Below are 27,087 nucleotides of genomic sequence, written 5' to 3'. Positions count from 1 at the left end.
GTCGCTGTTTAAAACACAATAGAAAATGATGTTTACAAATGTAAAAGTCTGGCATAGCACCCAGCCAGTTTTGCAGCTTAGCTAGGCAGACGTGAATAGAGAATTCCTGGAGGAAAGCTTTATACTTCCTGGTAGGAGAATAATGCCTTTGTGAGAGGTATAAGTTTTTTTGCCAAGGAGACGTTGAAATAGAAGCCACAAATGCTACAATTTATATTAAGAAGCAAGGTTGGGAACCTCCCCAATAGTTCATGGGGGGGGGACTGATACACAAAACTGCCAAAAGAGATTAAAGACCTCCCCTCCTCCCCCAGACCTCCCCTCCTGGTGGCCTGGGGAGGGAAGAGGAGTTGACGCAAAACCCATAATTTGCTTACCCAACCAGCAACAATATTTTGGCTCCTTTGATTTGAAAGGTGTATAATGAAGGTGCCGGCTGAACCTCCCCAGGGAGAGCATTCCACAAATAGGGAGCCACTGCAGAAAAGGCCTCTCTCTCTCTCTGTGTTTCCAACTTCCAGGCCTCGTGGAGGAGGCACACAATAGAAGGGCCTCAGATGATGATCTCATGGTCCGGGTTAGGTCCATTTGGAGAGAAGCACTCCTTGAGGTATTGTGCTCCTGAGCCTTTTAAGGCTTTATAAGTCAAGAACAGCACTTTGAACTGGGCCCAGAAACTAATTGGCAGCCAGTGCCATTGGGCCAGGATCGGTGCTCAAACCGTCTGGCCCTGGTGAGCAACCTAGCTGCTGAATTCTGTAGTGGCTGAAGTTTCCGAACCATCTTCAGCACCAGTTTTTTTGTTTTGTTTCCTGGAGCAGAAATGGCGTGATTCAGACAAATCAATAATAACTTCATTCGTGCTTCAAAATTGTTCATTTGTTGTTTTGTTGTTGTTGTTGGCAAGGTCTTGAATTCCACTTCACTCCATGTGTAAAGTAAAAATAAATAAATTATTTGTAAGTGATAATTAAAGATTGGCTTTCTACCGGTATTAGTTAAAAGCAGGTTTTCAGTCAACATCCAATTATATTATTGTCTCTAGCAGATGTGTGACAATTTCATATTATTTAAACAAGAGAAACTATTGCTTATATAAATTGTGTGTAAAGGATAAAAGGGCTGTGTGATACTGAGGAAATATAAGTGAGCAACAGATGTTCCCTATTGGTTAATTCTTAATGTTCACAATATGCTACTTAAAAATTAATAGCAGTTGTGGGAATTTTTTTTTACAGTGCTTTTAATGGTGATCGTAGGTGACTGATCAACCTTGAAGTGAAAAAGTGTTGTCAGTGTTCTTTCAGAACAACAAATGGGGGAAAAGGGATATTTGAGCCTACTTACATTGCAGGAGAGAATAGCCAGATTGAAATTGGAAATTCAGATTCTCGAGAAGGAGGGTGCTTCTTTTGTAAAGACATTGCTTTAAATAAGTAAATGCTAATCATTTACTTTTTTAAAAAAAATATGTCTTGGAACAGAGACATAATAAGGCAAAGTATTCGTATTTAAGATTCATTTTTTCACAGAATGTTGGGTGTATTTGTCGCTGTTTGCCCTCCCACCTCTGGCAGCCATCTGCTTTCCTTCCTTGGAACCTGGACTCATTGAAATCAATGACAGGCTTTACTATTGATTCGCTTTGAATTGGATTGTGTCCCTGGTGACATATGAGTGACTTGAAATTCCACTGATGTAAAGATGTGTAGAAAACACTCAATGCTTAGTGAAAGCAAGGTCCTGAACTGTGCCTATAACTTCAGATAATCAATTTTTTTTGCCACAATATAGGGTGGCAATGACCAGGGCCAGAATAATCCTGGTCAGGCCACACAGGCCCTAAAGTAGCCAGAGGAACTCCATTTTCAAAATCTCTCTGTCTCTGATAAGTAAACCAGACAGCACTTTGCACACAGGCACAGCATGTTTGCACATCTAATGCAAAGATCTAACCACACACAGCACTTCTGAGAAATTCTAGCAAACTAGACAGGGCCTGTTTCAACCCACTGTCAGAGGATGTAGCCCTGCCACAAAACCGCAGTTACACGTGTATGAAAGTACCAGGTACATAACGCCACTTAGTGGAGTTAGGTAAATGACTTTGCATCTTGGGGTGCTCTCTCTTGATTGGTTGATGAAGTACTGCAGAAAGGCTGGCCTTCACTCTGTCAAAAAGGTATAAAAGCACTCTGTGTATGCCCATGGGTCGGGCAGAATGAGAAACTCATTCTCACTGCCACCATTTATTGCAATAAATGTTTTAATAAATCTGTTTTATAATATGTACAACTGCCTGAGATTTCGTCTGGTCAATTTGGGAAGCCAATCATCCATATTACATTTCTGGTGACCTTACATTTCTGGTGCCGTGACTCGGATGAGGGCATTTCCCTGAACCAGAGGCAGTCCCCTTTTGCCCCACTGGACAGGGCGCAGATTCCTAACGGCGCCTCTGGTCTGGTGCACACCGGCAGACTTTTTCCGGAGGATCAGAGGTGGCCCTTGAGTTTCTGTGCCCTGGACGAAGAGGCAAAAGGACCGAGGTTGGAAGGGAAGAACAGGAAAAGCCGGCTGGGGTAAGTAGAAAGGGAAAAGGTACCTTGAAGGGAATTGGCCCCCTTTAATGAGGGGAAGGGAGATCCTGATCACATCTCCAGCGTGTTGGTAGTACTCAGTTAATCAGAGGTCAACTGGGAAAACCAGGCGCTTTGGGTAAGAGGCAAAGGGAGGAGGAAAATGTGTATGTTAGTAGTCAGTAGGGAGGAGGTCCCCTGACAAATAGATACTTAGGAAACAAGGAAAAACTGGGAGGTAGAGTGTGGTAAAGTGTCCAATGCATGTTATGTGTGGCAAAGTTTGCAGTGTGTGCTGTGAATGAGGGGATACTTTACAGGGCCATAAATGGGAGGAGTATGGTAAAGAGGAGGGGAAAATGTGATTTCCCTCAAATTCATGATAGATAAATTCAGAATGCTATAAAAGAAATTTAATTTACAAGTCCTGCCAACAACAAGTTCGGAGAAAAAAAAAAAGGTGGCGTCAACCAGTATTCCCCCCCCCCCCCCGAGAGAAGAAAGGCATTGTGAGAAAGAAGATGAAGAGAAAGGCAGTGGTTAAACAGCAACAAATAATGGCTCAAGGACCAGTGAGGAACCAGAAGGGGTTCAAAGATCACTGGTGAAGGTCAGTTGCTAGGACGGAGATGTCTCGGTCAATGTAAAAGAGGAAGGAAGAGTGTTCGGAGAAAGATGGGACAAGGGGGTCCCAGCAGAAGAGAGTTTGTCGGTTTGGCAGGCATGGCAAGGAGCCGTGGTCAAGGTGACCTAAGAGTTACCTGCATCTGGACTTTGTTATAAACATAGGCACCCAGTATTCTGTTTTTAAATATCCTTGAAACAGCACCAAAAAGCCAAAAGAAGCATCAGACTGATTTTATGCCTAAAAGGGCTGTACAAACAGACAGCGGAGGATTGGTTCAGAAAAATCATCTCTGGAACCTTTAAAATGCTATTCACCACACTAGAAATGAGGCTACCGCCGCACAGGATACTGACAAAATGCCAGTAACGGTGCTCAGAAAATGTTTTCATATGCTTCAGCTGGCTTCAAAAGAAAAGAAAAGAAAAATTATGTACTTAAGTAGTTCACAACGCAAGAGACAATAGATTTTATTTGAACAATTAAAATCTTTTCCCCAAGTCCTGTTGGAACTGTGCAGACTTTAGTTTTTGGGGAAACTTACAAGAATGGGGAAAAAGAGACATTTGAGTCCTTCAAAAAGCAAACTACGTTTAAAGGGTTTAACCCTCCTACCTGCAACCCCATTTCATATGTTTTTGTGACAGCAACATGTTGGAAAATTTGTAGAAGTGCATATTTTAATGAAATGAATGTCTGTCAACTAAAGAATTCAGGATAAGGTAGAAGGAAGTTATACTGAATTGAGATTTGTGTGTAAAGACATTGTTTGAATCTAACACTACGTTGGAAGACAGGCTGCAACATCTCAATAACTCTCAAACCTCCGGCAGAGATGTGTGGCGTAACCCCCCTTATTTGGTTACACAAGCGATTCTGCATGATTTGTATTTGCACAACTTGTTTTCTCCTGCAACCTGCACTTAGAGACTGTGGCTGTGCCTGGCTGGTGTTGCCATTTCGGACATTCTATTGTGTGACATTGTGTGACCAAAGACCGTTGCTGTGACAGTAGGGAGAAAAGATGTTATGCTTTGGAGATCCACGTTTCAGGTTACAAAAACACTACTGCTCTAAATGCTTTGACTTTAAAAAAATTGCATGTCTCACAGAAACAGCCCGTTGCTACAAAGCAGCTGTAAGTTTTTCTTCTTCTAGAAACCACAAGACTTTGCATAATTTGAAAAACAGGCTTCAGTATCCTAGCAGAACTCAGCCGTCGGCAGCTGGATGGGAGGCAAATACGGATTTAAAGCGCCCCCCTCGACCCTGCACATGCATGAAGTTCTGTGGAAGGAAAGAGAAACCACGGGGAGATCCTGAAAGATGGACCAGACGTGGAATCCTGTTGCAAGCCTTGTGAAATTCTGCAAAGACTGCTGTAAGGCACTGCTGCTATATCCCAGAGATGACTTCTCAACTAACTGCTGCTACATCCCAGAGATGACTTCTGTGTGCCAGACACACCTCAATGTCCAATACGTGGGACGCACTACCTCGGAGAGTTTGGTGGTGGACTTACCAGCAAGAAGTTCTAAAACAGCAGCGGCAGTTACAAGGACAATCTCCCCCCCCTTCCTTTGTTTTTAATCTACAGGAAATCACTCGAGCGAAGAGCGTGTAGCCTTGCGGAGCCTGACACGATGGTTCCAGCCTGACGCTAGCGAGTCCCTGAGTGAATCCTTGAAGGAAGGGAGACGAGACCCTCTTCATTCCTAGGTGGTGAGGTATCCATTCCAACTGGTGAAAGTGCCTGAGGTGACCCCCTGGATCCACACCCTGCTGTGCCTAATCAGAAGTGGGCACCCAGCGCACGGTGCACCAGTTTCCCCTTGCAGCGTCTGACCGGCAAAAGACGCCCAGCACATGGGAAACCGAAGTAGCCCCTGCTGTGACACTCCGGACGCTGTCACTCGACGCACGGGTTGAGGAACGTCCATCTTATGCAACGCCATCAAGAAGGCACAGTAAATCTTAGACCCGTATGTATGTATGTATGTATGTATGTATGTATGTATGTATGTATATTTGTATGGGAGGCATCAATTGAGTGGGACCCACAGTAGAAGTCTACCTGCCCCCAAAGCAGTATCCTTAATTTGGAAGCAAGGGCAGTGTACCTGCCTCATTTGAGCCAACAGACCCAAAAACAGTTTCAGAAATTGGACCATGGAAAATTATGGGAAGGGTTCCAGCAACTCCCTAGGTCATACAGACATGGGGTGGGTTCCAGCAACTCCCTAGGTCATACAGACATGGGGTGGGTTCCAGCAACTCCCTAGGTCATACAGATATGGGGAGGGTTCCAGCAACTCCCTAGGTGATACAGGGCTATAGCTGGGTTGGGGATGTAACGTTTGATTCTAGATCATTAAAGTGTTAATTTATAAAAAAGACACTAGAGCTCGGAACTTCCTGGAAGCAACTTATTTTGGCTCAGAACTAACCGTAGACATAATAAGTTAGAGCCCTACCTACCAATAATTTGGCGCAGAGAGGGGAAATCCAGCTCCCAGATAGTTGATGACATTACTGCATCTTATTTTACAGAGCTTCAGATATACAGTGTGAGCTGCTGGATCAGACTGGAAGACGGCACTTATAGCACACGTTTGTGTGCAGAAATTTGCCTGCACCAATTTGGGACATGTCTGTGCCTAGACTAGCATCACTAGCTGAATTTGGGCACATGACTTGGAAGAGTTGCCCACTATTTCCAGGCATTTGGTGCCTATTAGTAGTTACTAATGACCAAACTACGTACATATTTAGCATCAAAATGTGCAGCAAAACTCCCTCCTCACATACTTTTTCTTCCTAGAGAAGTTCATTTAGCAGGGTGCAAATGCTAGTGGAAAAACAAAGGGAAAAGAAGTGCTTATTTGTGTGTGTGTGTGTGTGTGCGCACACATACACACCTGCCTACCTTTTCTTTCCAGGTTGCATTGCCCATGTGTGTGTACACACACACACACACACACACACACACACACACACTTTGCAGAATTAACACACACACAGTCAGTCTATCATGGCTATGTGGCTAACAATACCATACAGAAGTATATTGGGATATAATACCCATTAACTGAATTGCACCCACTTAATTGATTTTCCACTAATGGGGCCTTCCAACATTTGCCTTTGGACGTGTCTGGCATGAAGTCCTATTTCAACAGCTCCCAGCATTCTGTGCCTCAACCACACACACCTCCTTCCTAGGGCCGGCTAACTGTAGTCTAGCTTCAAGTGAGTTAGATTTGGCCCTGAGGTCTGCTGGTTGCTGATGCTTACTAAAAAGCGACAGCAATTTATCTAGTTTCAGAGTGAAACTGTATTCTGTATAATTAGTTTGGCTGCACAAAGCCGAGGCAATGGATACGGCTCTGCTGCTTTCTATCACCATTCTGGCAGCTGTGCTCTGTGATAAGACTGGCCATTAAACATCAGTCACTTGAATAAACAGCTCTTTTAAAGCCAGGTGAAAGCCACACACAGTTGGACCTGATCGTTGCCTTTAATTTGCCGCTGCTGCTGTTATAATTTTGTTATTTTATTAAATTTATAACCTGTCTTCCACTAGTAGTTTCCAGGATGGGTTATAGCAATTTCAAATTCGTAAATTAAGAACAATTCATGGAATCATAGAGTTGGAAGAGACCGCAAGGGCCATCCAGTCCAACCCCCTGCCAAGCAGGAAACGCCATCAAAGCATTCCTGACATATGCCTGTCCAGCCTCTGCTTAAAGACCTCCAAAGAAGGAGACTCTACCACACTCCTTGGCAGCAAATTCCACTGCCGAACAGCTCTTACTGTCAGAAAGTATTTCCTAATGTTTAGGTGGAATCTTCTTTCTTGTAGTTTGAATCCATTGCTCCGTGTCCGCATCTCTGGAGCAGCAGAAAACAACCTTTCTCCCTCCTCTGTATGACATCCTTTTATATATTTGAACATGGCTATCATATCACCCCTTAACCTTCTCTTCTCCAGGCTAAACATACCCAGCTCCCTAAGCCATTCCTCATAAAGCATTGTTTCCAGGCCTTTAACCATTTTGGTTGCCCTCTTCTGGACACGTTCCAGCTTATCAGTATCCTTTTTGAACTATGGTGCCCAGAACTGGACACAGTACTCCAGGTGAGGTCTGACCAGAGCAGAATACAGTGGTACTATTACTTCCCTAGATCTAGATGCTATACTCCTATTGATGCAGCCCAGAATTGCATTTGCTTTTTTAGCTGCTGCATCACACTGTTGACTCATGTCAAGTTTGTGGTCTACCAAGACTCCTAGATCCTTTTCACATGTACTGCCACCTGGCTTGAGAGCAGTACATATGAAAAGGATCTAGGACTCTTGTGAGTTGAGTGGTTTCTGGGAGCTTCTTTTTCTTTTCCTGCACCCCTTTCTGCCTTTAAAGCTAAATCAGTGGTGTTTTGGAGTTCATACAACTATGACTTTTAATTTTAAACGCAGGAAAGTGTGAGGGTGGGAAGAGGAAAAGAAGAGCCCGCCATCATTGCCACTCACACAGGAAGTGGCTTAAAATTATTAAAATATTATTATTATTATTATTATTAATAATATTAATATTAATGCTGCTGCTCTGACATGTGCCTCCCACCCAAACTTGATGGAACAGTTCTTCCCACACTCCCGCCAAAATGGTGCAAAATGGTGCAACTGTTCTGGGGCCTTTGAAACTGCACTCTGCTTGGGAATAAACCCCAAACTAGGCTAAACAAACCCGGCCATAGCTCATTTTTTACTTGTAAGGATTTTTTTAAAAAGTGGGGGCAATGTTAAAATGGCAGCCCCTCCACTTCCAGCCCATAGTGGTGCAGGTTACTTAACTGTTTGGGGCATCTACTGTCCCATTCTGCTGCATGTGTGAACGGGGGCAAAGTTTTTGCCTAGGGCTGGAGTGAAGTTGACAATGTGCTGTCAAATTCCCGCTCCTAATTTGCCCTTTTAATTGGGTGCTCCTTGATGATGAGGCCAACAGCATTAAAGGAAGTCATGAACAGATGGGAAATGTATTTTATTGTACAGGGTAATGATTCGTTATTAGCAGGCTAAGTAAGTACTGGGCGTCTTCCAGTATGAAAGAGCTGTTAAAAGCAGGTCCTGGGAGGCAAGGGCAGCGTACGAGAAAGATGTGAAGATGTGTTTTATCCAGCAGCTCTTAATAAGCAGATAACAACTGACAGCGCTGGATGAATTCCAGCACTGTCCAGTTGCTCTCCAAGCACAGAGTGGCAAGTATTTTGGAGACCAGACATCACAGAAACATGGGCTAATGTGAAAAATGAGCAATACAGTTTTGATTAAAAACTATTTAAACACAGGGTTCATTGCAGTAGATATATTTATAGAGAAAGAAATGTGGTGGTGGTGATATATGTCTGCTCAGAAGTATGTCCCATGGTGTAACTCCCCTGATTGGACTGCAGATTTAATCCTATATAGGCAACCCCCTGTTTACGCTCGTTCAGTATGTGCGCGCCTGTGGTTATGTGCATTGCATCAACCTGGAAGTGACCTGGAAAGGTCATAATAACGTCTTGCAGGCTTTTTCAATGGGTTTCAATTATACACAGTTTCACCGATGCGCATGGTACCTCAGAATGTATATGGGGGGATGCCTGTAACACAAATTTTCATTCTGCAAAACAAATTGCATTATTATTTTGTGTAATTTATATATTCTTCCTCGTGTGAATTCTGCAGGTATGCATGCATTCGAAGCTGATGGTTTCTTTTCTGCTTTCCCCCCTCATTACAGTGGTACCTTGGGTTACAAACATCTCGGGTTACAAACACTTTCGGGTTACAAACTCCGCTAACCCGGAAGTAGTACCTCGGGTTAAGAACTTTCGCCAAGATGAGAACAGAAATCGCGCGACAGCAGCGGGAGGCCCCATTAGCTAAAGTGGTACCTCAGGTTAAAAATGGTTTCTGGTTAAGAACGGACCTCCGGAAAGAATTAAGTTTGTAACCCGAGGTACCACTGTATAAGTAAACAGGGGTCCATATGTTTCTGTTTCAGGCCATGTGACTTCTAATTCCCTACTGTAGACAAATATGCCTACCCCATCTCATGACTTAATTTAACAGTTGATATTGGTATGGAGTTTATGTGGCAGAGGGCAGTCTAGAACCAGGGGCGTAAGCAGAAGCTGGAGAGGAGGGAGACCAAGAGGCAGAGATGAATTAGGCCGGAGAGAAAGCCAGGCTTTCTTCCTCTCCTGCTGCAAGCAGCTCACCTCACCACGGGTCTCCCAGAACCCGAAGAGGTATGAAGAGGGAGGAGCAAAGACAGGCAAGACAACGGAGCCTTGGATTGCTTGGGAAGGACCTGGGGGGAGGAGGAGACTTAGGTAGCAGTGGGAAGGCAGGGACCTTCAGGCTCCCCTGTCCAACTGCCTCATAGGGGCAAGATCTACTGGGAAGAGCTCCTGTGCTCTCTTGGCCTGGCCCCCTGAGCTGACTTGTTTCTTTGAATAAAGTATTAACTTCACTGACACAGTGTGTGTTATTGCTGACTTGCTCCTGGCACCCGCTCCTCTCCTGGCCCTTTAGAAACAAACAAACCAGAAATTAATGGCTCATTCTCTCTCTCCCCTTGTAACCACTGGCCCTTGCCATCATATATATATATATACAATTCCAGGAGTGCCGCACAAGTATTAGAGTAATTCCTTAGATTCTGATCTGTGGTCTGATCTGCAGTCAGAATCATTTAAAATGCAAGCTTTCATTAAATATAAAATAAATTTCATATGCTTCAGCTATCCCAGTTTACCAATACAATCTGAAATTCTGGAGGAAATCGCTGCCTTTGCATATTTTCAACCAGGAGTCTCTTTCACCCATACCTAGAGATGCTGTGGATGGAAACAGATACCTTTTGAATTGAAGGTATGAGCTACTGCCTTATCGCCTGGTCACACCATCGCTAAAAATACACAGCATATCTGCAAATGGAAGAGGATAGTGTGAGTTTCTAGATTCACTGTTATTCTTCAAGATTTTGTTTTCTACCCATGGCATCAAGAATGTTAAATCTCCCAAGTGGAGGATGCATTTAAATGCTTGTGTATGAACCCTAAAACCCATTCAGTTCACGGACCGGCATTTCATACGCTGGCAAGACGCATTTTGAACTGCTGGTAATATATTCTAGGTCAGTCAAGTCGTTAGTCAAAAGAACAAGCACTCCTGTGGCTTTTTAAAAGTAATTGCAAAGCAAGCAAACACAACAGGTGAACTAGAGCCTTCCACTATATACACTGCAATGTGTGTGGGGAGGAGTTGTCAGTGGCCTGTCCCTACTTCCGTCAGTAAAATATGGGTGTGTATGAAATCAGTACCCTTCAACAGAGAACCTGAGAGCATGTTGTCAGCCTCTGTAGCATTATAACTTCTGTTCATCCGCCATCTTAGGGTGCTTTCCAATGGGCAGCTCCTGCAACCAACCCAAATTATTACCCTTCTACGGTACTTTAGGCTGCAAGTGGAATCGCAAATTGGCTTTCTACACTCCCAGGGGTATTGCGCTTTTTGTATGGCTGTGTACACGTTACGATTTTCTCTGGCTCCAGTACACTTCCATTGCTGTGGTTTGAAACCATCTACCCATGGCATTAGCCACGACCTATATCTATCCTGGGTGGCACTGTCACAGAGCCTAGGGCTTGCCGATCAGAAGGTCGGTGGTTCGAATCCCCATGACGGGGTGAGCTCCCGTTGCTCGGTCCCAGCTCCTGCCTACCTAGCAGCTCGAAAACACGTCAAAGTGCAAGTAGTGCAAGCGGGAAGGTAAACGGCATTTCCGTGTGCTGCTCTGGTTCGCCAGAAGCGGCTTTGTCATGCTGGCCACATGACCTGGAAGCTGTACGCCGGCTCCCTCAGCCAATAACGCGAGATGAGCGCCGCAACCCCAGAGTCAGTCATGATTGGACCTAATGGTCAGGGGGTCCCTTTACCTTTACCTATATCTATATCTATCCTGTAGTTCCCCAAGAAATGCTGCTGTCTGTTCCGCTCAAACCAGCTTGCATCTGGTTTGAAAGTGTAAGGCACATTCACCTATAGTTGAGCTGAGAGGTGTACATATGAGATAGCTGTTGCACATGCCCAGATGATAACTTCATGAACATGTGTTGGCAGGGTTGCAGATGTGGCAAAGCCAAACAGATAATGTGCACTGGGTCAAAACATCCCTGTCCCTTCCCTGGTGTGTACAGCAACGTGCAAATGTGAGTTAAAACATAGCGGAGAGAAGCGATCTTGCTGTGCTTTAAGCTGCTAATGTTTGTTCTAAGCCTATGTTTTTCCACACTATTGGGTGTGACTTAGCCATGTGATTAGGGAAAGGACAATTTGCCTGACTAGCTTTTTTATTATTATATTAAGAAACCTGGACCATTTATTTTAAAAAAAATATCAGTTATTTAAGATTTTCTAGAGTCTTTATTTAAGCACTATTTCCAGATTGATTTCATGATTTATAAAGGTGTTGTTAAAAATGTATTACAGCAGATTGCAAGAAGCTAAAATAGCAATTGGAAGAAGCTAAAATAGCAATTGGAAGGACAGTAGGGAAATAGGAATTTCAGTGACTTTTTATTTTTATCTTTTAAGAAATCTACAATGTTAAAAAATGCAATGGCGGCCACAGAAAAAGTAATAGTGAAAGAGTGGGGATAGTTTTACCTGCTAGTATCTCACTGCACATGTTAAACTGCAATTCTAGGGAAAGAAAACAACAATTTACGTTGCAGTAATGTATATTGGTATATGCACCTTTATATTGATGAATGCATTTTTCTCATTTTGCAGACTTTGTTTCCACTCCACCTTCAATAATTTAAAAATCTATATAGACACCCAGCTCTGCAGTCTGGAAGTATCCTTCCATTCGCATCACAGGCTGACTATGCACTTGCCCCTTCTTGTTGCCTGTCTTTATTAAGGTCTTTGCTTTGATGTATAGACTGCTTAGGTCCCTATTTCCTCCTTCAGTAGCAGCAGGATTTCATTTACCTGTGTTTGTGGAGTTGGCTTTATATACTGCTAGTTTAACTTCTCATCCCCATCACTGGACCCAGAAGAACCACCTGGTTCTGAAGATGGGAGCTAGGGGTAAGGGCCTCTTCAGGGCCTGCCCACCCATGAGGCAAGGTGAGGTGAGGGCCTCAGACAGCAGGATCCATAGGGACAGCAGATGTGGCCTCCAAGGACTGCATCACCTGCTGCGGCCTCCTCAGCAGCTCTCTCCTAATGCCACATCTGCAGTGGCCTTTTGCCAAATAACAAGCACTCCTGGTCTCCTCCCACCCTTGTTCCCGATGTAGATCTTCACTCCCCTCTTCTTCCCTGGACGGATGCCATTTTATGGTTCGCCTCAGGTGCCAAAAAGTTTGGGGCCGGCCCTGGGTCCCTTTTTCTGGAAACTTGACTAGACCAACCCACCATTCTCATTGTTTAATATTGGATGAGGAGTCCATTTTTGTGTCTAGTGTTGGTGCTGCAGTTTCTCACTCCATAAGGAACGCCAAAATTTTCACATATCCTTAATGGATGCCTTGGGTTGTTTCCCAGCATATGTCACTGGTTTCCATATGGAGATAGATAGAAAATAGTAAACGGTGGTAAATACAGTGGATTCAGCAAAGGATTGAGTTGAGAGGAGAAATAATGTAGGGAAGTATTTATATGTAGGCCTATTATATGCCAAAATATGGTTTGGATGAAAATATTGTGTAAGTAACTCTGCGTATATAAATATAACCACAACCACCCTCCAAATAAATACATTTTTGTTACATTTTCTTTTCTTTGTAGCACTAGCACAGAAAGAAATACTAACAGTGAAACATAACCATGCAAAAGAACACAGGATTGCCTTATACTGTACTTAAAACATAAAAAAACAGCATCACATACAAAGCATATTAATACAGTGGAACCTCGGTTTATGAACACCTCGGTTTACGAATTTTCGGTTTACGAACGCCGCGGACCCATCTGGAACGGATTAATTCACTTTCCATTACTTTCAGTGGGAAAGTTCGCTTCAGCTTCAGTTTATGAACAGACTTACGGAACCAATTATACCCATGCTTCAGTTTATGAACGCTTCAGTTTAAGTACTCCGCGGACTCATCTGGAACGGATTAATCCACTTTCCATTACTTTCAATGGGAAAGTTCGCTTCAGTTTATGAACGCTTCAGTTTATGAACAGACTTCCGGAACCAATTGTGTTCATAAACCGAGGTACCACTGTATGTGTATCCCTGGAAAACCACATTTTGAGTCCAATACCCAGAAGCCAAATAGGAGATGTTTGGCTATTGCTCATTGTTGAAATATATCACACCATATTTGCCCACATGATTGATGAGGAAGTCAACCAGAATCACTTGCAGTTGTTCCAGAGGCAGTGTTATTTCTACAGTCAAACCTGGGTCCTGAACGCCTCCGTTGGCGTACGTTCAGGCTCCCGAAAGCCAAAAACCCAGAAGTAAGTGTTCTGATTTTCGAACATTTTCCGGAAGCTGAACTTCTGATGCGGCTTCTGCTTGAGTGCAGGAAGCTCCTGCAGCCAATTGGAAGCCATGCCTCAGTTGTCGAACTTTTCGGAAGCCAAACAGGCTTCCAGAATGGATTAAGTTCAACAACCAAGATTTGACTGTACTTGCTTTAACTGAACTTGTGAGTTTCTCAGTTAGAGCTGTTCCCTATACCTTCTGAGAATAAAGATCTCTGAAGTTATACGAGCCAAAAAGTGCTTTGAACTGAATCTGTAATTGACACTCTCAAAGCTGTATGAGTGAAAAGCTCTTCTATCATTGAAACTGACTATATTTTTGTGCTGTATGCTGAAAGACATATAATGTAAACACAATGATGTAGATAAAGTGTGCAGCTTTTCACACAGAAATCATGTTTCTTCAGAAGATAGTGGTCCCCCCCCCCTGATTCGTTCTGTCGCTTGCTGCAATCAAAGTTTTCTGGGATGCCCAAATTGGTTGATGGGTAACTCTAACCATCATTGCCCCAAACCATGCTTGTTTCAGTTATTACAAAACTGGTTTCAAATTATAGCTTGGAGGCAATTCAGAGGACGTTAGGAGAAAAGCACAGATTAGGGAGTTCACGTTATTAGCTCCTGAAGAAACTTCAAAGTTTACTATTGAAGTTCATGTGGATCAACGGCTCCTACACCACCCAAGGGTCAACTTAAGAGCTATGTACTTTGAAAGGAAGGCAGAAGAGTAGCCCAAGCTGTGGTGCTCATGTTAGCAGCTCTCGAAGAGACTCCCTGAGGTCTAAGAGAAATTCGTTGCTTTATTGTTTTGCCCTTTGCAACCCTTCTTTTGTAGGTTTAATATTTAAACGTAAACCACTTTCAGGTGGTATATAAATGCACTACACAGTATATATAGGAGTCTTGAGTGATGTAATGGTTAGAAGATCAGACTAGGACCTGGGAGACCAGGATGCAAATCTTCACTTGGCCGTGAAGCTCTCTGGGTGACCTTTAGCTGGTCACCATCCCTCCGCTTAACCTGCCTACCAGGATTCTTGTGAGGGTGATGGGAAATTGAGCTCCTTGGAGAAAAGGTAGGATGTAAATGCAAAACTAAATGAATAAACAAATGTATCTTGGTTAGTACCCTGATTCAGATGTCTCAGTAAACCATAGAAAGAGAAAAATGCAATCTGCACAGGTAAGCGAAGGAGTGAACAACAAACTTGTGGCACATTCCTAATCTCAGAGCTAAGTCATTATATGTTGGTTGTGCAACGTTTGAAAAATTCTCACCATTCCTTAGTCTAACCTACTTCACAGGGTTGTTGAGAGAATAAAAAGGGAGGGCATGCACACCACCCCGAACTCTTTGCAGGCATGGCCAAACTTGGCCCTCCAGATGTTTTGGGACTACAATTCCCATCATCCCTGACCACTGGTCCTGTTAGCTATGGATGGTGGGAGTTGTAGTCCCAAAACATCTGGAAGGCCAAGTTTGGCCATGCCTGCTTTAGAGGAAGAGTGGGATAAAAGTTAAATAAAAACAAAAACATATTAATGAGTTTTCTCTGTCTTCCATACCCTAATAGGTGACCTGGTCTCAGCTTAAATCTTTCACAAGCATCACTTGATACGGAAATTTCCCCCTTTGCCTTATTTCAATAAATAAATTCCACATTTAATCATTTTACATTGTCTTACCACTGAGCCTAGGGCTTGCTGATCAGAAGGTTGGCGGTTTGAATCCCTGTGACGGGGTGAGCTCCCGTTGCTCGGTCCCAGCTCCTGCCAACCTAGCAGTTCGAAAGCACATCAAAATGCAAGTAGATAAATAGGAACCGCTACAGCGGGAAGGTAAATGGCGTTTCCATGTGCTGCTCTGGTTTGCCAGAAGCAGCTTTGTCATGCTGGCCACATGACCTGGAAGCTATATGCCGGCTCCCTCGGCCAATAATGCGAGATGAGCGCGCAACCCCAGAGTCGGTCACGACTGGACCTAATGGTCAGGGGTCCCTTTACCTTTACCTTACCATACATTATTTTTTTTTTTGCGTTTTGCTTTCCATACATGAAGGCAGTGCTAGTTTGACTGGCTACATTTTTCATTCAGATAGGAACACAAATTAGAATGCCTGTCTTTCACATCAGTGGGAAGTACTTAGTACAGTCTAGATAAATTAGCTTAAGTGCAGCAATAATTCGGGAAATTAAAGGCCAAAAATGTTACAGGTCTTAAGTAGCAATCTCATTACAAACATGGGAAATGAATAAAGGCTGCAAAGTTGCTCTTAGAATGATTTTTCCATAATTTTAAATATTGCTCAGTTTTTATTTCCTGTGACAAATGGACACTTCTCTTTTCTACAGTTGTGATATTACTAGGCGTATTTTTCATAAAACACCAACGTTATATAATTGTGCTGTAACTGAAGTTTAAATCTTGCATACATTTTCATCAAGAAAAGTTAACCCAGTAGATATTTCTCTACCTAAATCAAAATGCTTTAACATATTAAAAATGGATCCAGAGAGGGTCTAAGAAATTACAGGCCAGTTAGCTTAACTGGGGAAACAGTTGGAATACATGATTAAAGACAGAAGCACCAAAGAGAGATCAAAAGGAAAAGTTAGTTGCATGAATTGCCTTCCACTTGGGCAGTACTTGATGCAATCCAATGAGCCCCCGAGAGAGCCTTTTTTTAATCAACACCCCCCCCCTCTTCGCAAAAAAAAAATATGGAGCTGATACTGCTCTTTCTTCACAACTTGCTGTTGGATCATTCAAAGAGTTACCTTAGAGTAGAGGTACCTTAGAAATCGTGTCCTCATCACGGAGGGCATGTGTTGCGGTGAGAGCACTAAGACTGACCTCACTGTTTGTGTGGGTGGGATTGTTTGGATAGCCACAACAATCTGATTGTTTCCCTCGATTGCTGGGCAATTCGGGCCAATGGGGTTGAGAGAATTTGCAGCCGGGGGACCTATTTATACCGCTTCACGTTGCGTCAAGCTTCCTCTTATCGCCTCATGCATCGGATCACCTGCCCACCCTCCCTATATTTAGGTTCTTGCTATGACCCAGCTATGCCATCGTGGGTTGTCTGTTGGTGTCAGCCGCCCTGAGCCCGGTTTTTGACTGGGGAGGGCGGGGTATAAATAAAAATTTATTATTATTATTATTATTATTATTATTATTGTCTGCTTTTGGGACAGGGGGCCGGTAGGAATTTCCCCATTTGGCTGATTGGCTGGTGCCTCTTGGGTTTCGCCTGCTGCGTAGCAAATCGTCACAACTTTGTAAGGTTTGGCGATTAGGCATTGGTTCAAGGTGTGGTGAGGGGAGGTTGTCATACCTGGCCCTCCCAATGTGTGATAGGATGTTCTGTTAAAGGAATCCAGGGGCTCGCCATGCTTTCGTACGATCTCTTCCAGGGGTTAGGTCCATGCCAGAGCATTTGGGAGCATTTTGGGGTGAGGTTGGGTCTGTGGTGGGACTAACGCTCCCCCAGTATATTTACCCTTACTGACTTCTGCCAATGTCCAGTTGTCAGTACTGCCCCTTCCGGAGGTGTAGGTGCAGCTAGTCAAACCAATGCCTAAGCAAACCACTCACATTCTGTAATCAATAAAGTTGTGGCCAAAATTATGTCAATAACCTTAAACTAGTACTGGTGTCAACTCTGTCTTTCTTTGGGAGGTCTTGGAGGTCTTCACACGCAAGATAATAGATGGCTATAATCCTTAATGTGTACAGTAACTTGGATATAGATTTGAATGTTTATATGTGGATCATCGCAGAGTATGGTTCATGGGAGGAACTGGCTCCACTTCCAGAGCCAGCACTTCAGTGTGCATCCCGTTTTGCACTGGTGGACCTTGGGGTTCTAGTTAAAAACAAAGTGGAGCCCACATGCCCATGTTGCCCATGCTTGCCCTAGAGACAGAGTTTGGAGTTTCGTAAATGATGCCAGTCTCTACTTCTGGATATACAATGCCTTCTCTCATCATCTACCAAATACAGTAAATTCTTTGGTTTCTGCTCCTCCCTGTGGACTCGCGGGTTTTATGATTGCTTGTAGACATGGATCAATAATTTAGAAAGCCCTAATAATCGTAGCACGTATTTCCTTTTTGCAATTAGCTCCTGCGTGCATTTTGGTTCTTCTGTAACAAAGAGCATGACATAATCAACTTTTTAGTACCACTACTGAAATTGACTTCCAGTCAGTAATTCAAATGCAATAAAGGAACAGCTGTGAATGTAATGGCTTGATAAAATGCTCTTCTGCTTTATATTTCGGATATTTCTTTTCGCACAACCATATGACACCTACTCTGGGCTAATTGCATTGTAATCCACTTCGTTACCTGGGTTATGCAGAAGACGAGCTATTTTGTAAGCATTATTTTACCTAGTACTGAGCACTTGTATGTGTTGGGATCATTTGTACCAGCAGAGATTCGTTTGAGAGTACTGCGTATATTGGAGGAAGTTTTCAGCACCATCCTGAGTAGCATTATTAAAAACCATTTATCTTAGGCTTTTGGTTTGTTTTGTTTTTTTAAGATCAAGTATAAGTAACTTAAGGGAGAACTTGTCTGTGATCACAATATAGTGTTCTTTGTAGAAACAAATAACTTTAAGTATCCTCTTGAGGCACAAATAAGATCTAATATATAAGAACTTCGAATATAATTATAAGTGTGTGTGTGTGTGTGTGTGTGTGTGAAAGTGTGAAAGGGAGAAGGAGGGAGGAACCACACCAAATCACCTCAAACTGAAAATCACAATCTGGAAATGTTAATCCAAACTTGTATTAAAGGTGTTGCCTTTATGAGAAACAGTAAAATAAATGAAGCTGAGATTTAAATGGACCCAAAATAAATATAGGGAATGGTGCCCTTTATTGACTAGAAGCCTAGCAGTGTAATCCTATACATACCTATTCAGAAGTATTTCATAGTGAGTTCATTGGGACTTACACCCAGGTAAAATTACAGTTAGTCGAACAGTGCTTTGCCGAATAAAAGTTAACTTGTTGTGCATTATGGGTGCCTCCAACCATCAGAATTTTATGAGAGTGATTTAATCTCCTGCCAGAACATTTCGTTTCCACATTGAAAGTGAATTGAAGTTCTTTGTCACTCTAGTAAAAGAACTCCATTAAAAAAAAAAAAAACCCCCAAAGTGAACTTCTTGCTGTTTAAGATGGGGAAATACATTAAAAAGTCTGGGATGAAGACATGACTAATGGAATGATGTATAAACACCATGCAAGCAAATCAGGATGAATACTTATTGTCATATAACTTGAGGTCCTTCCCAACTCTACCATTCTGATTCTATGAAATATTTTAAAATGCATGTTTGATACTGGTAGAAATACTCGTTAGTACCATTTGTTTGATTTGGAGGCAGGCTCCTAAATATTTCTGGATGTGCCAGAGTGAGCAGAATAGTGAGAAACATCTGCTAGCCAGGAGAAATTATAGGGATCAGTAGACAAATTGGAAGTCCAAATTACACGATTATCTTGAATCAGGACTCTTGATACTGATGGCTGGTTTCAGTGGCAGAATAGTTTTGAATTGTAGAGTTGGAAGGGAATATTAATACTTTTCCACTTTTACTTTATATGAGCACATGCCTTACTAAAATAGATTTCTTTGTGTACTGGTAGAAGAACGTTTTTTTAAAAGACACGGTTATGTATACTAGTAATTTGAAATGTGTGCCTGTGGGATACTGAAAGAAGTAACTTAGAACAGGCATAGACAAACTCGGCCCTCCAGATGTTTTGGAGCTACAACTCCCATGATCCCTAGTTAACAGGACCAGTGGTCAGGGATGATGGGAATTGTAGTCCCAAAACATCTGGAGGGCCGAGTTTGCCTATGCCTGACTTAGAATCAAAGAATTCTGTTTGGAAGGGACCCTGAGGGCCACCTAGTCCAATCCTCTGCAGTGCTGGACTTTCAACTAAAGCACCCCTGACAGGTGACCATCCAATCTCTGCTTGAAAACATCCCACGAAGGAGAGTCCACCTCCTTCTGAGCTAGGCTGCTCTACCGTCAAATAGCTCTTATCGTCAGAAAGTTTTGCCTGAAGTTTATTCGGAATCTCCTTTCTTGTACTGTAGCTTGAATCCATTGGTTTGAGTTCTACCCTCTGGAGAAGGAGAAAACAAGCTTGCTCCATCTTCCACGTGACAATGCGTGACATCCCTTTAGATAGATCTCATCTCAGTCTCATCTTATCCAGGCTAAACGTATTTGAATGTGTACTCCCTGGAGTAGTTCATTGTATTTTCCCACACGTTATCTTCTGTGGAAAACAGAAGTGCACATTATCCATCCAGCATTATGTTGGCAGGTATGTTTCTAGGATATTGCTGTGACACTGTTTTGCTTAATTTTTTACTATTAATATTCTACAGTATTGTGTTGCATTTCCCACTCCCTTAAAAACACTTTTTTTTTTACTTTAAGAAAGGAGACAAGGCAACTGGCATATCTATGTAATTACACTATTGGTAGACGTATTTGTAGTTTCTTCTTGAAAGAAAGAAAAAAGCAGTGAGAGAGAAATTATGTAATTTATGAAGAAGCTGTATGTGTTTTACAGCTTATATATATAAAATGATGTATATATGCTGAGACTTAGAAATATTTCTTTAAGGGTTCCTCTGCTTTATTATAAGGCCCATTCGAGGTACATTTAAAAGTTAATTTCAAAGGGGAAATGTTTGTTTTAAAAAACTGTAGTTTATAAAACAAGACAACCAGTTACAAGACAGCCTTGGCAGAAGTGATATAACAGGAATACACAAAGAGAAAAGATTCTGGGGGAAAGTATGCATTTATTCTCTTCGTTTAGGTGGCAGAAGCTTAGCCAAAGTCCTTTGGGACCTTCTTTATATCTCCTGTAAAGAAAAGAAGTTTTGATTAGGTAACATAGTTCTTTTATCTTCCATAAGTAAACCTTTACCAGTGTGAGGAATCCAATTAGAGACTACTGTAGAGACATAAATTGATCCAGTCAAGAGAGAAATATCGAATGCCTTAAATTTTTTGAAGTATGAAATGGACTGGAGGCAAATAGTCAAGTATGTAGGAATCTTCTAGATTTAGATGAATTGAGCAAAATACCAAGGGACCGGCATAAGAAAATATTTCAATACTCTGCTGTGCTTCATATCTGTTTTGACAATAACCATACAACAAATTGGATTTCTGGGATTTACATTTTCTTGAGACCCTTAAACCTTTGATTTAGGTGATGCTGTGTGGTATTGTTTAGATATAATGCTTGTGTTGTTGCACAATTTATAATCAACACAAGATATACATGATAAAATTCTAGCATACATGTGTGGATCTTTCAGGGGCATGGCTCCGATCTTGCTGTACCCTGAGCAGGATAGATGCTAAGCACCCCTTCCTCTTCTCTCCTTTCCACATAAAAGGACAAGAAAATATATAACAAGTGGGGAAGAGTTAAACCTCTCACATTCCCATGTGAGGAAGAGAATTGGGGTGGTGGTGGTGACTTTGCTGTGTGCCAAATGAGGTGACACTAAGTGATCCCTTCATTTCAACCCCTCCACAGAACAGGAAGAGGATACAATTTTGTAGAGCTAAATCTCTGCTTCTCCCACGCACGTGAGAGTACAAGTTGTTGGGGGGGGGGCATCATGGAGGAAGGCCAGGTGGTGCCTGGTTTTCGCTGTGATATTGCTTCTCCTACAGCGGACAAAGTAATAGGCTGGGATGGTTGTGTAATAGTAGTTCAATTATTGCTCTCTACTATGTATTTGCAAAACTGTTTGAACACACATCTAGCAGGAGTGGTTTGACTTTAATGACGACACCAGTGCTGGTAAATGCCTCACAGAGCAGAGATGTGCGCTGCCACTTCCAGCTCTTGTGAGGTTGACCCATGGCATCAGGGGTTGACGACGGGCAGTTTATCTTACGGGCTCAAATTGCAGAGGAGGCACTTCTGAAACACTTAGATCCTAAGAATTAACTGATGTGACCTTTGACTCACTTCTTAGGCAACGCAAGATTCAAGTAAAATTGAATAGGTGCATTTTTCAATCAGTTGCAACTAATGTGAATGAGGACTGGGGTAGGTAGGGCTGAACATTTTGCCAGGCCATATTTTAAAAAGTGCTAATATTTCAAGTCTCCTAGTGGATTTATAGGCATTCTATCTGAATAATCCAAACTGGAGGGAAATATAAAGGTAAAGGTAAAGGGACCCCTGACCATTAGGTCCAGTCATGACCGACTCTAGGGTTGCGCGCTCATCTCGCATTATTGGCCAAGGGAGCTGGCGTACAGCTTCCAGGTCATGTGACCAGCATGACAAAGCCGCTTCTGGCAAACCAGAGCAGCACACGGAAACGCCGTTTACTTTCCCGCTGTAGCGGTACCTATTTATCTACTTGCACTTTGACGTGCTTTCGAACTGCTAGGTGGGCAGGAGCTGGGACCAAACAACGGGAGCTCACCCCGCCGGAGGGATTCGGACTGCCAACCTTCTGATCGGCAAGCCCTAGGCTCAGTGGTTTAACCCACAGTGCCACCTGCGTCCCACGGAGGGAAATATAGTTAACCCTAAAAAGCAAAGAAAAAAACCAGGAACACGTGGTGGGAGGAAAATAAAATTCGTATAAGTACAATATACAGAAATGCAATACGTGACTATGTTTATGATCGTTACCTCATGCACTACAAAAGCATGCTCAAAGTTAAGGTTTAGCAAGCCAGATAAATGGAAGTAATCACTATCAAGTTGGTGATGGAATGCAGAATAGCATTCTGTTGTAAGTCCCAGTTATAACCTTTTCTTTCTCTTTGGGTAGGATCGCCGCTTTAATGACGAGATTGACAAACTGACGGGATACAAGACCAAGTCATTGCTTTGCATGCCCATAAGAAACAGTGAGGGTGAAATTCTTGGCGTTGCCCAAGCGATAAATAAAACACCTGGAGGTGCTCCCTTCACCGATGATGATGAAAAAGTAAGATATTTTTTTCCTCTTTGCTTGGCAGTATGGATAACATTCCCATAAAGCAAATACATAATTCTATTTGTAATCAAGTATTTTTTTTATTGTTCAGATGACATGCCTTTATTCCACATATCTTTAAGAATTTATTAAGTAATCTCTCTCCCCCTGCTCTGTGTTATGTAAAAACTCTTGGCGAAGCTGCTATTCCATATTTTGAGTTAAAGCTCACAATACTATTATCACTAAAGCCACAGTGACTTCTTTGGCATTTCCTTCTTATATGAGGCAATATATTCAACCATTTATTTGTTGTGTTTGCTATGTTGTCATCACTGGAAAGCTCTCGATTGGTGGCTATCATTTCACAAGACTTCTAGGCTGCCCAGTTTTTGTTTTTGTTTTGTTTTGAAAATATACCTGCCTTATGATGACCTTTTTCTCTCCAGGGACAACTTTAGCCTCATCACTGCCTAAGGTGAGTCACAAATGTCAGTGTATTGAGTGGCTGGATCAGTTTCTACAGGGAGGTGCCATTTCCCCCATTTTCATCTGCAGTCAGAGTATTTTCTTACCAATCTGTATGCAACACGGTAACTAGAGGTGCTCATTTCTCAAGCAACCTAATGTGGTGAGTGCGTAACCATATAGGTGACAGCTGCCTAAATGCAGAGGAGAATTTCACATTTTCTGGAAATGCGCTGCATTTATGTTTGTCCCTATGGGTGTTGGTAAAACTCTTGCCATGTTGGTGGATGCTAAGTATGCCTACTTTGATAAGTGGTCATTCGGCTTCAGTTATGCTACTGAAGTGACCAGAGTGAATTAATTGAAATCATTAACAACATGAATCTCTCTCTCTCCCCCCCCCCACTTTTTGTTAAATATTCCCTACCCATTACACTTGACTGCATCTGAAACAGAGGCAGCAGTTGGCTCAACACCAGTCTGGATTTTTAAAATCCTGCTTTGAAATGTAATATCGTCTGGTACAAGGGCTCAAGCACCAGATGTTTGGCTTCAATTTCAACTGTGTGTAAAGTTATCTTATATTTTGGGCATTGCTGTAATCTTTAAATTTCAAAAGGTAACTACAATTACGGGGGGGGGGATGAAGATTTAACAGTTTGATTTATGGTCAAATACAACTTGTTGCTTCTAATCTATTTACTTTGCACTGGCAGAATCTATTTTCTGTATTCTCAGTATTTCCATTTCTTTCAGCAGAGCCAGAATGCAGCTAATTTTGTGTCTTGATATGTATACTTGAATTGGTTAATAAACATCAGTTAACACACTGCCTGCTCATTAAATTAGCTATCTCTACTTGCCTGTTAATAGCTGTACACAGCAATCTGTAATCGCACATATGAAAAATCTCTGCAGTTGGTGTTTATGACTAAAGCAGTCTCCTAGCAGACTCCCTTTGCTTGTAGTGTGTGGGTGTAAGGGGGAAGAAATCAGCCTTCATTCTTATGTCAACAGTGCGGGGTGCAAGGAAGGTGGTGGGAAGCTAATATCTAGAGAATGAGATTATGAAAAGGAGAGAATAAAAATGATGGATGGAAAATTCAGAGAAAGAATCAAGGTGGAAATGGAAGCCCCACAGGAAAAGGGTGGTAGGTAAAGGAGAAGAACGGAAGAATGATAATCGGGAGTCGGAAGTCTGTAATGAGACAAGAGAGAGGACAGTACGTAAGTGCTGAAGGGGATAAAAAGACAAATAGGAATCAATTTAAAGAAAGGAAAAGGGAGGGGGAGGAATAGGAATGTTGAAACGACGTGCACAAGAAAGTACGTGCTTCTACTAAAACCAGGAGAAGAAAAAGAAGGAGGAGAAGAGAGGGAGAATGGGAGAAATAAGATGAGCCATAGAAAAGTATGGTTGCCCATGAGAGGAAAGCCTTAAAAAATAATAATAACACACATAAAAGGGAAATCAAACATTGTTAGCATTTCTAAAGGAATTTATGAAAGTAAACAATGTTATAGAGAAACGTAGCTTTATACATGTGCCGAGCAAGTGAAAGAAATGAAAACACACTGTAGGTACAGCTGTGTTCTCCCAGCGTTCCCAAGATGTAACTTCTCTGCTGACAAAGTTTGTAGTGTTGAGGGAAGTGCTAAATGCTGCCCTCATTGGTATCTGTTGCAGAATATATACCCGTGCTCATGGAGATTGAACAAGTTTCCGGATACTGTATTACTGCTTAGTTTCCTGACAGTAGAGGATTTCTTGCATCTTTGGAATGAAAGCATAAACTAAAAACACAGCAGACAACAGACACATACTTTTAACTTTGTGCATTCCTTTAGTCAGCGCGATGAAGGGAGAGCTACCGGTAAATGGCATGATTAAATAAGGCGAGGGGGCTAGCATATTGATTCATCTGCAAATTAAATTATTGTTTTTAATTAGAAGTACACAGTGGCAATATGTATGTACTTAGGTCTTAAAAGATATGCCTTAATAACAAATTAAATATTTAGGAACATGCCGTTGTTCAAGTCCATGCATATAATCACATTAGATAGTGGTGCTTATAAACTGGTAAACAGCATGTATTTCACAGGTCCAGGTTTTCTGTGTCTCCATTTTTTTGTGTAATCTAGGGCTTCAATCCTATGTACATAAGTCCCAGTCAACTCAGAGTAATATGTAGAGGATTTGATTGCATGGCAACCATGCTAAAGTACAGCATTAATCACGATTGCAAAATTCACACATAATGAATGGTTTTCCAGTGTGTGGCTAATTTATTTTAGCATAATAATGTTGTTGTTTTTAACCCAGAGAGTTTGAGGGGGGGGGGAGGAGATGCAGTCCAAGGAGATTGATACGGCACAGAAATTACAGAGTCGAGTCCAGCATCCTTTTTCTCACAATGGCCAACTAGATGCCAGTGAGAAGGTCCATGCAGGGGGGGGGGGGCAGCCGCGTACACTTGCCCCAGGCCTTGGAGGGCTAAACAGGCTGCCCCCCGCCCCCATCCAGGACTGCCTGCTTTTTTCTTTGAGTTTATAGCATTATTCTAACAAGACTCCTGACCCAGGCCTCAGACAAGCTCTGTGGGAAATCCACAAGCAGGGCCCCCAAGTACAAGAGCACTCTGCTTCCTGTGTTTTCCCTCAATTTGTATTCTGTACAGTGGTACCGTGTTTCTCATATTATAAGACATGTCTTATATTTATTTTTTCCTCAAAAAACACACACTATGGCTTATTTTCAAGGGATGTCTTATTTTTTTCCTCCTCCTCCTGCCGCGGCCGGCATTGCTGCTGCGCTTATCACTATGTCTTATTTTTGGAGTATGGCTTATATTCCTTGAATGCTTAAAAATCCTGCTATGGCTTATTTTATGGGTATGTCTTAAAATATGAGAAACAGGGTACCTCGGTTTACAAACACAATTGGTTCTGGAAGTCTGTACTTCACCTGAAGCGAACTTTCCCATTGAAAGTAATGGAAAGTGGATTAATCCGTTCCAGACGGGTCCGCGGAGTACTTAAACTGAAAATACACAAACCAAGGCGTACTTAAACCGAGGTATGACTATATACGAGTACTGTTTATTTACTTGCATATTGTATCAGCTTGCAGTTATCCGTGTCTGTTAATTTAACAGAGAGCTTTATTCCTAATGTGGAGTCCTGACAGATGTTTTCTGACATTATGAGTTATGGATAATAACACCAGCAGGTAATGTTGTCCATACATTGTCTTTTTAACCTTCAGGTTTTTTTTTTTTACTTCTTTGTTTTTCTCTCACACGAAAGCTTGTACCATATGCAGACTTACAGTGTCATGTCTGCTGTTCACTTATACCAGGCATCCCCAAACTTCGGCCCTCCAGATGTTTTGGACTACAATTCCCATCTCCCCCAACCACTGCTCCTCTTAGCTAGGGATCATGGGAGTTGTAAGCCAGAGTTTGGGGATGCTTGGAGGGCCAGAGTTTGGGGATGCCTGCTTATACCATACTTTTCCATCTGTAAGATGCCCCCGTGTATTAGACACCCCCTATTTTGGGGGGCTCAAATTTAAGAAAAGGATCAATTTGGGGGGGTGGGGGCGGAATGCCAAACCAGATATCACTCACCCAACTGGAACATACTTAACGATTACAAGCAATGCATGCCGAATTGCTGAAGTGGCAGCCAATCCAAAGCAGCCCTTGATGCATCCGCTAATAACCCGCCCATTTGACAAAGCAGCAGCCAATCCAAAGCAGCCCTTTACGCATCCGCAAATAATCCACCCGATTGACAAAGCAGCAGCCAATCCAAAACAGCCCTTGTAGCAGACACCATTCACCCACCCA

General features: G+C 42.4%; 1 protein-coding gene across 1 annotated transcript in view; it reads left to right on the top strand.

Annotated features, from left to right (window-relative positions):
• Positions 1 to 27,087, top strand: part of PDE11A (phosphodiesterase 11A) — a 163,192-nt gene that overhangs the window by 8,997 nt on the left and 127,108 nt on the right. Inside the window, exon 2 of the mRNA XM_035112278.3 lies at positions 22,619 to 22,777. Within this exon, the coding sequence (XP_034968169.3) occupies positions 22,619 to 22,777 (159 nt within the window). The remainder of the gene's footprint in view (positions 1 to 22,618; positions 22,778 to 27,087) is intronic.

Source organism: Zootoca vivipara, chromosome 1 (assembly GCF_965207765.1).
Source record: "Zootoca vivipara chromosome 1, rZooViv2.hap1.1, whole genome shotgun sequence".
Lineage (NCBI taxonomy): Eukaryota > Metazoa > Chordata > Lepidosauria > Squamata > Lacertidae > Zootoca > Zootoca vivipara.
This window is presented reverse-complemented; position numbering and strand designations above follow the sequence as displayed.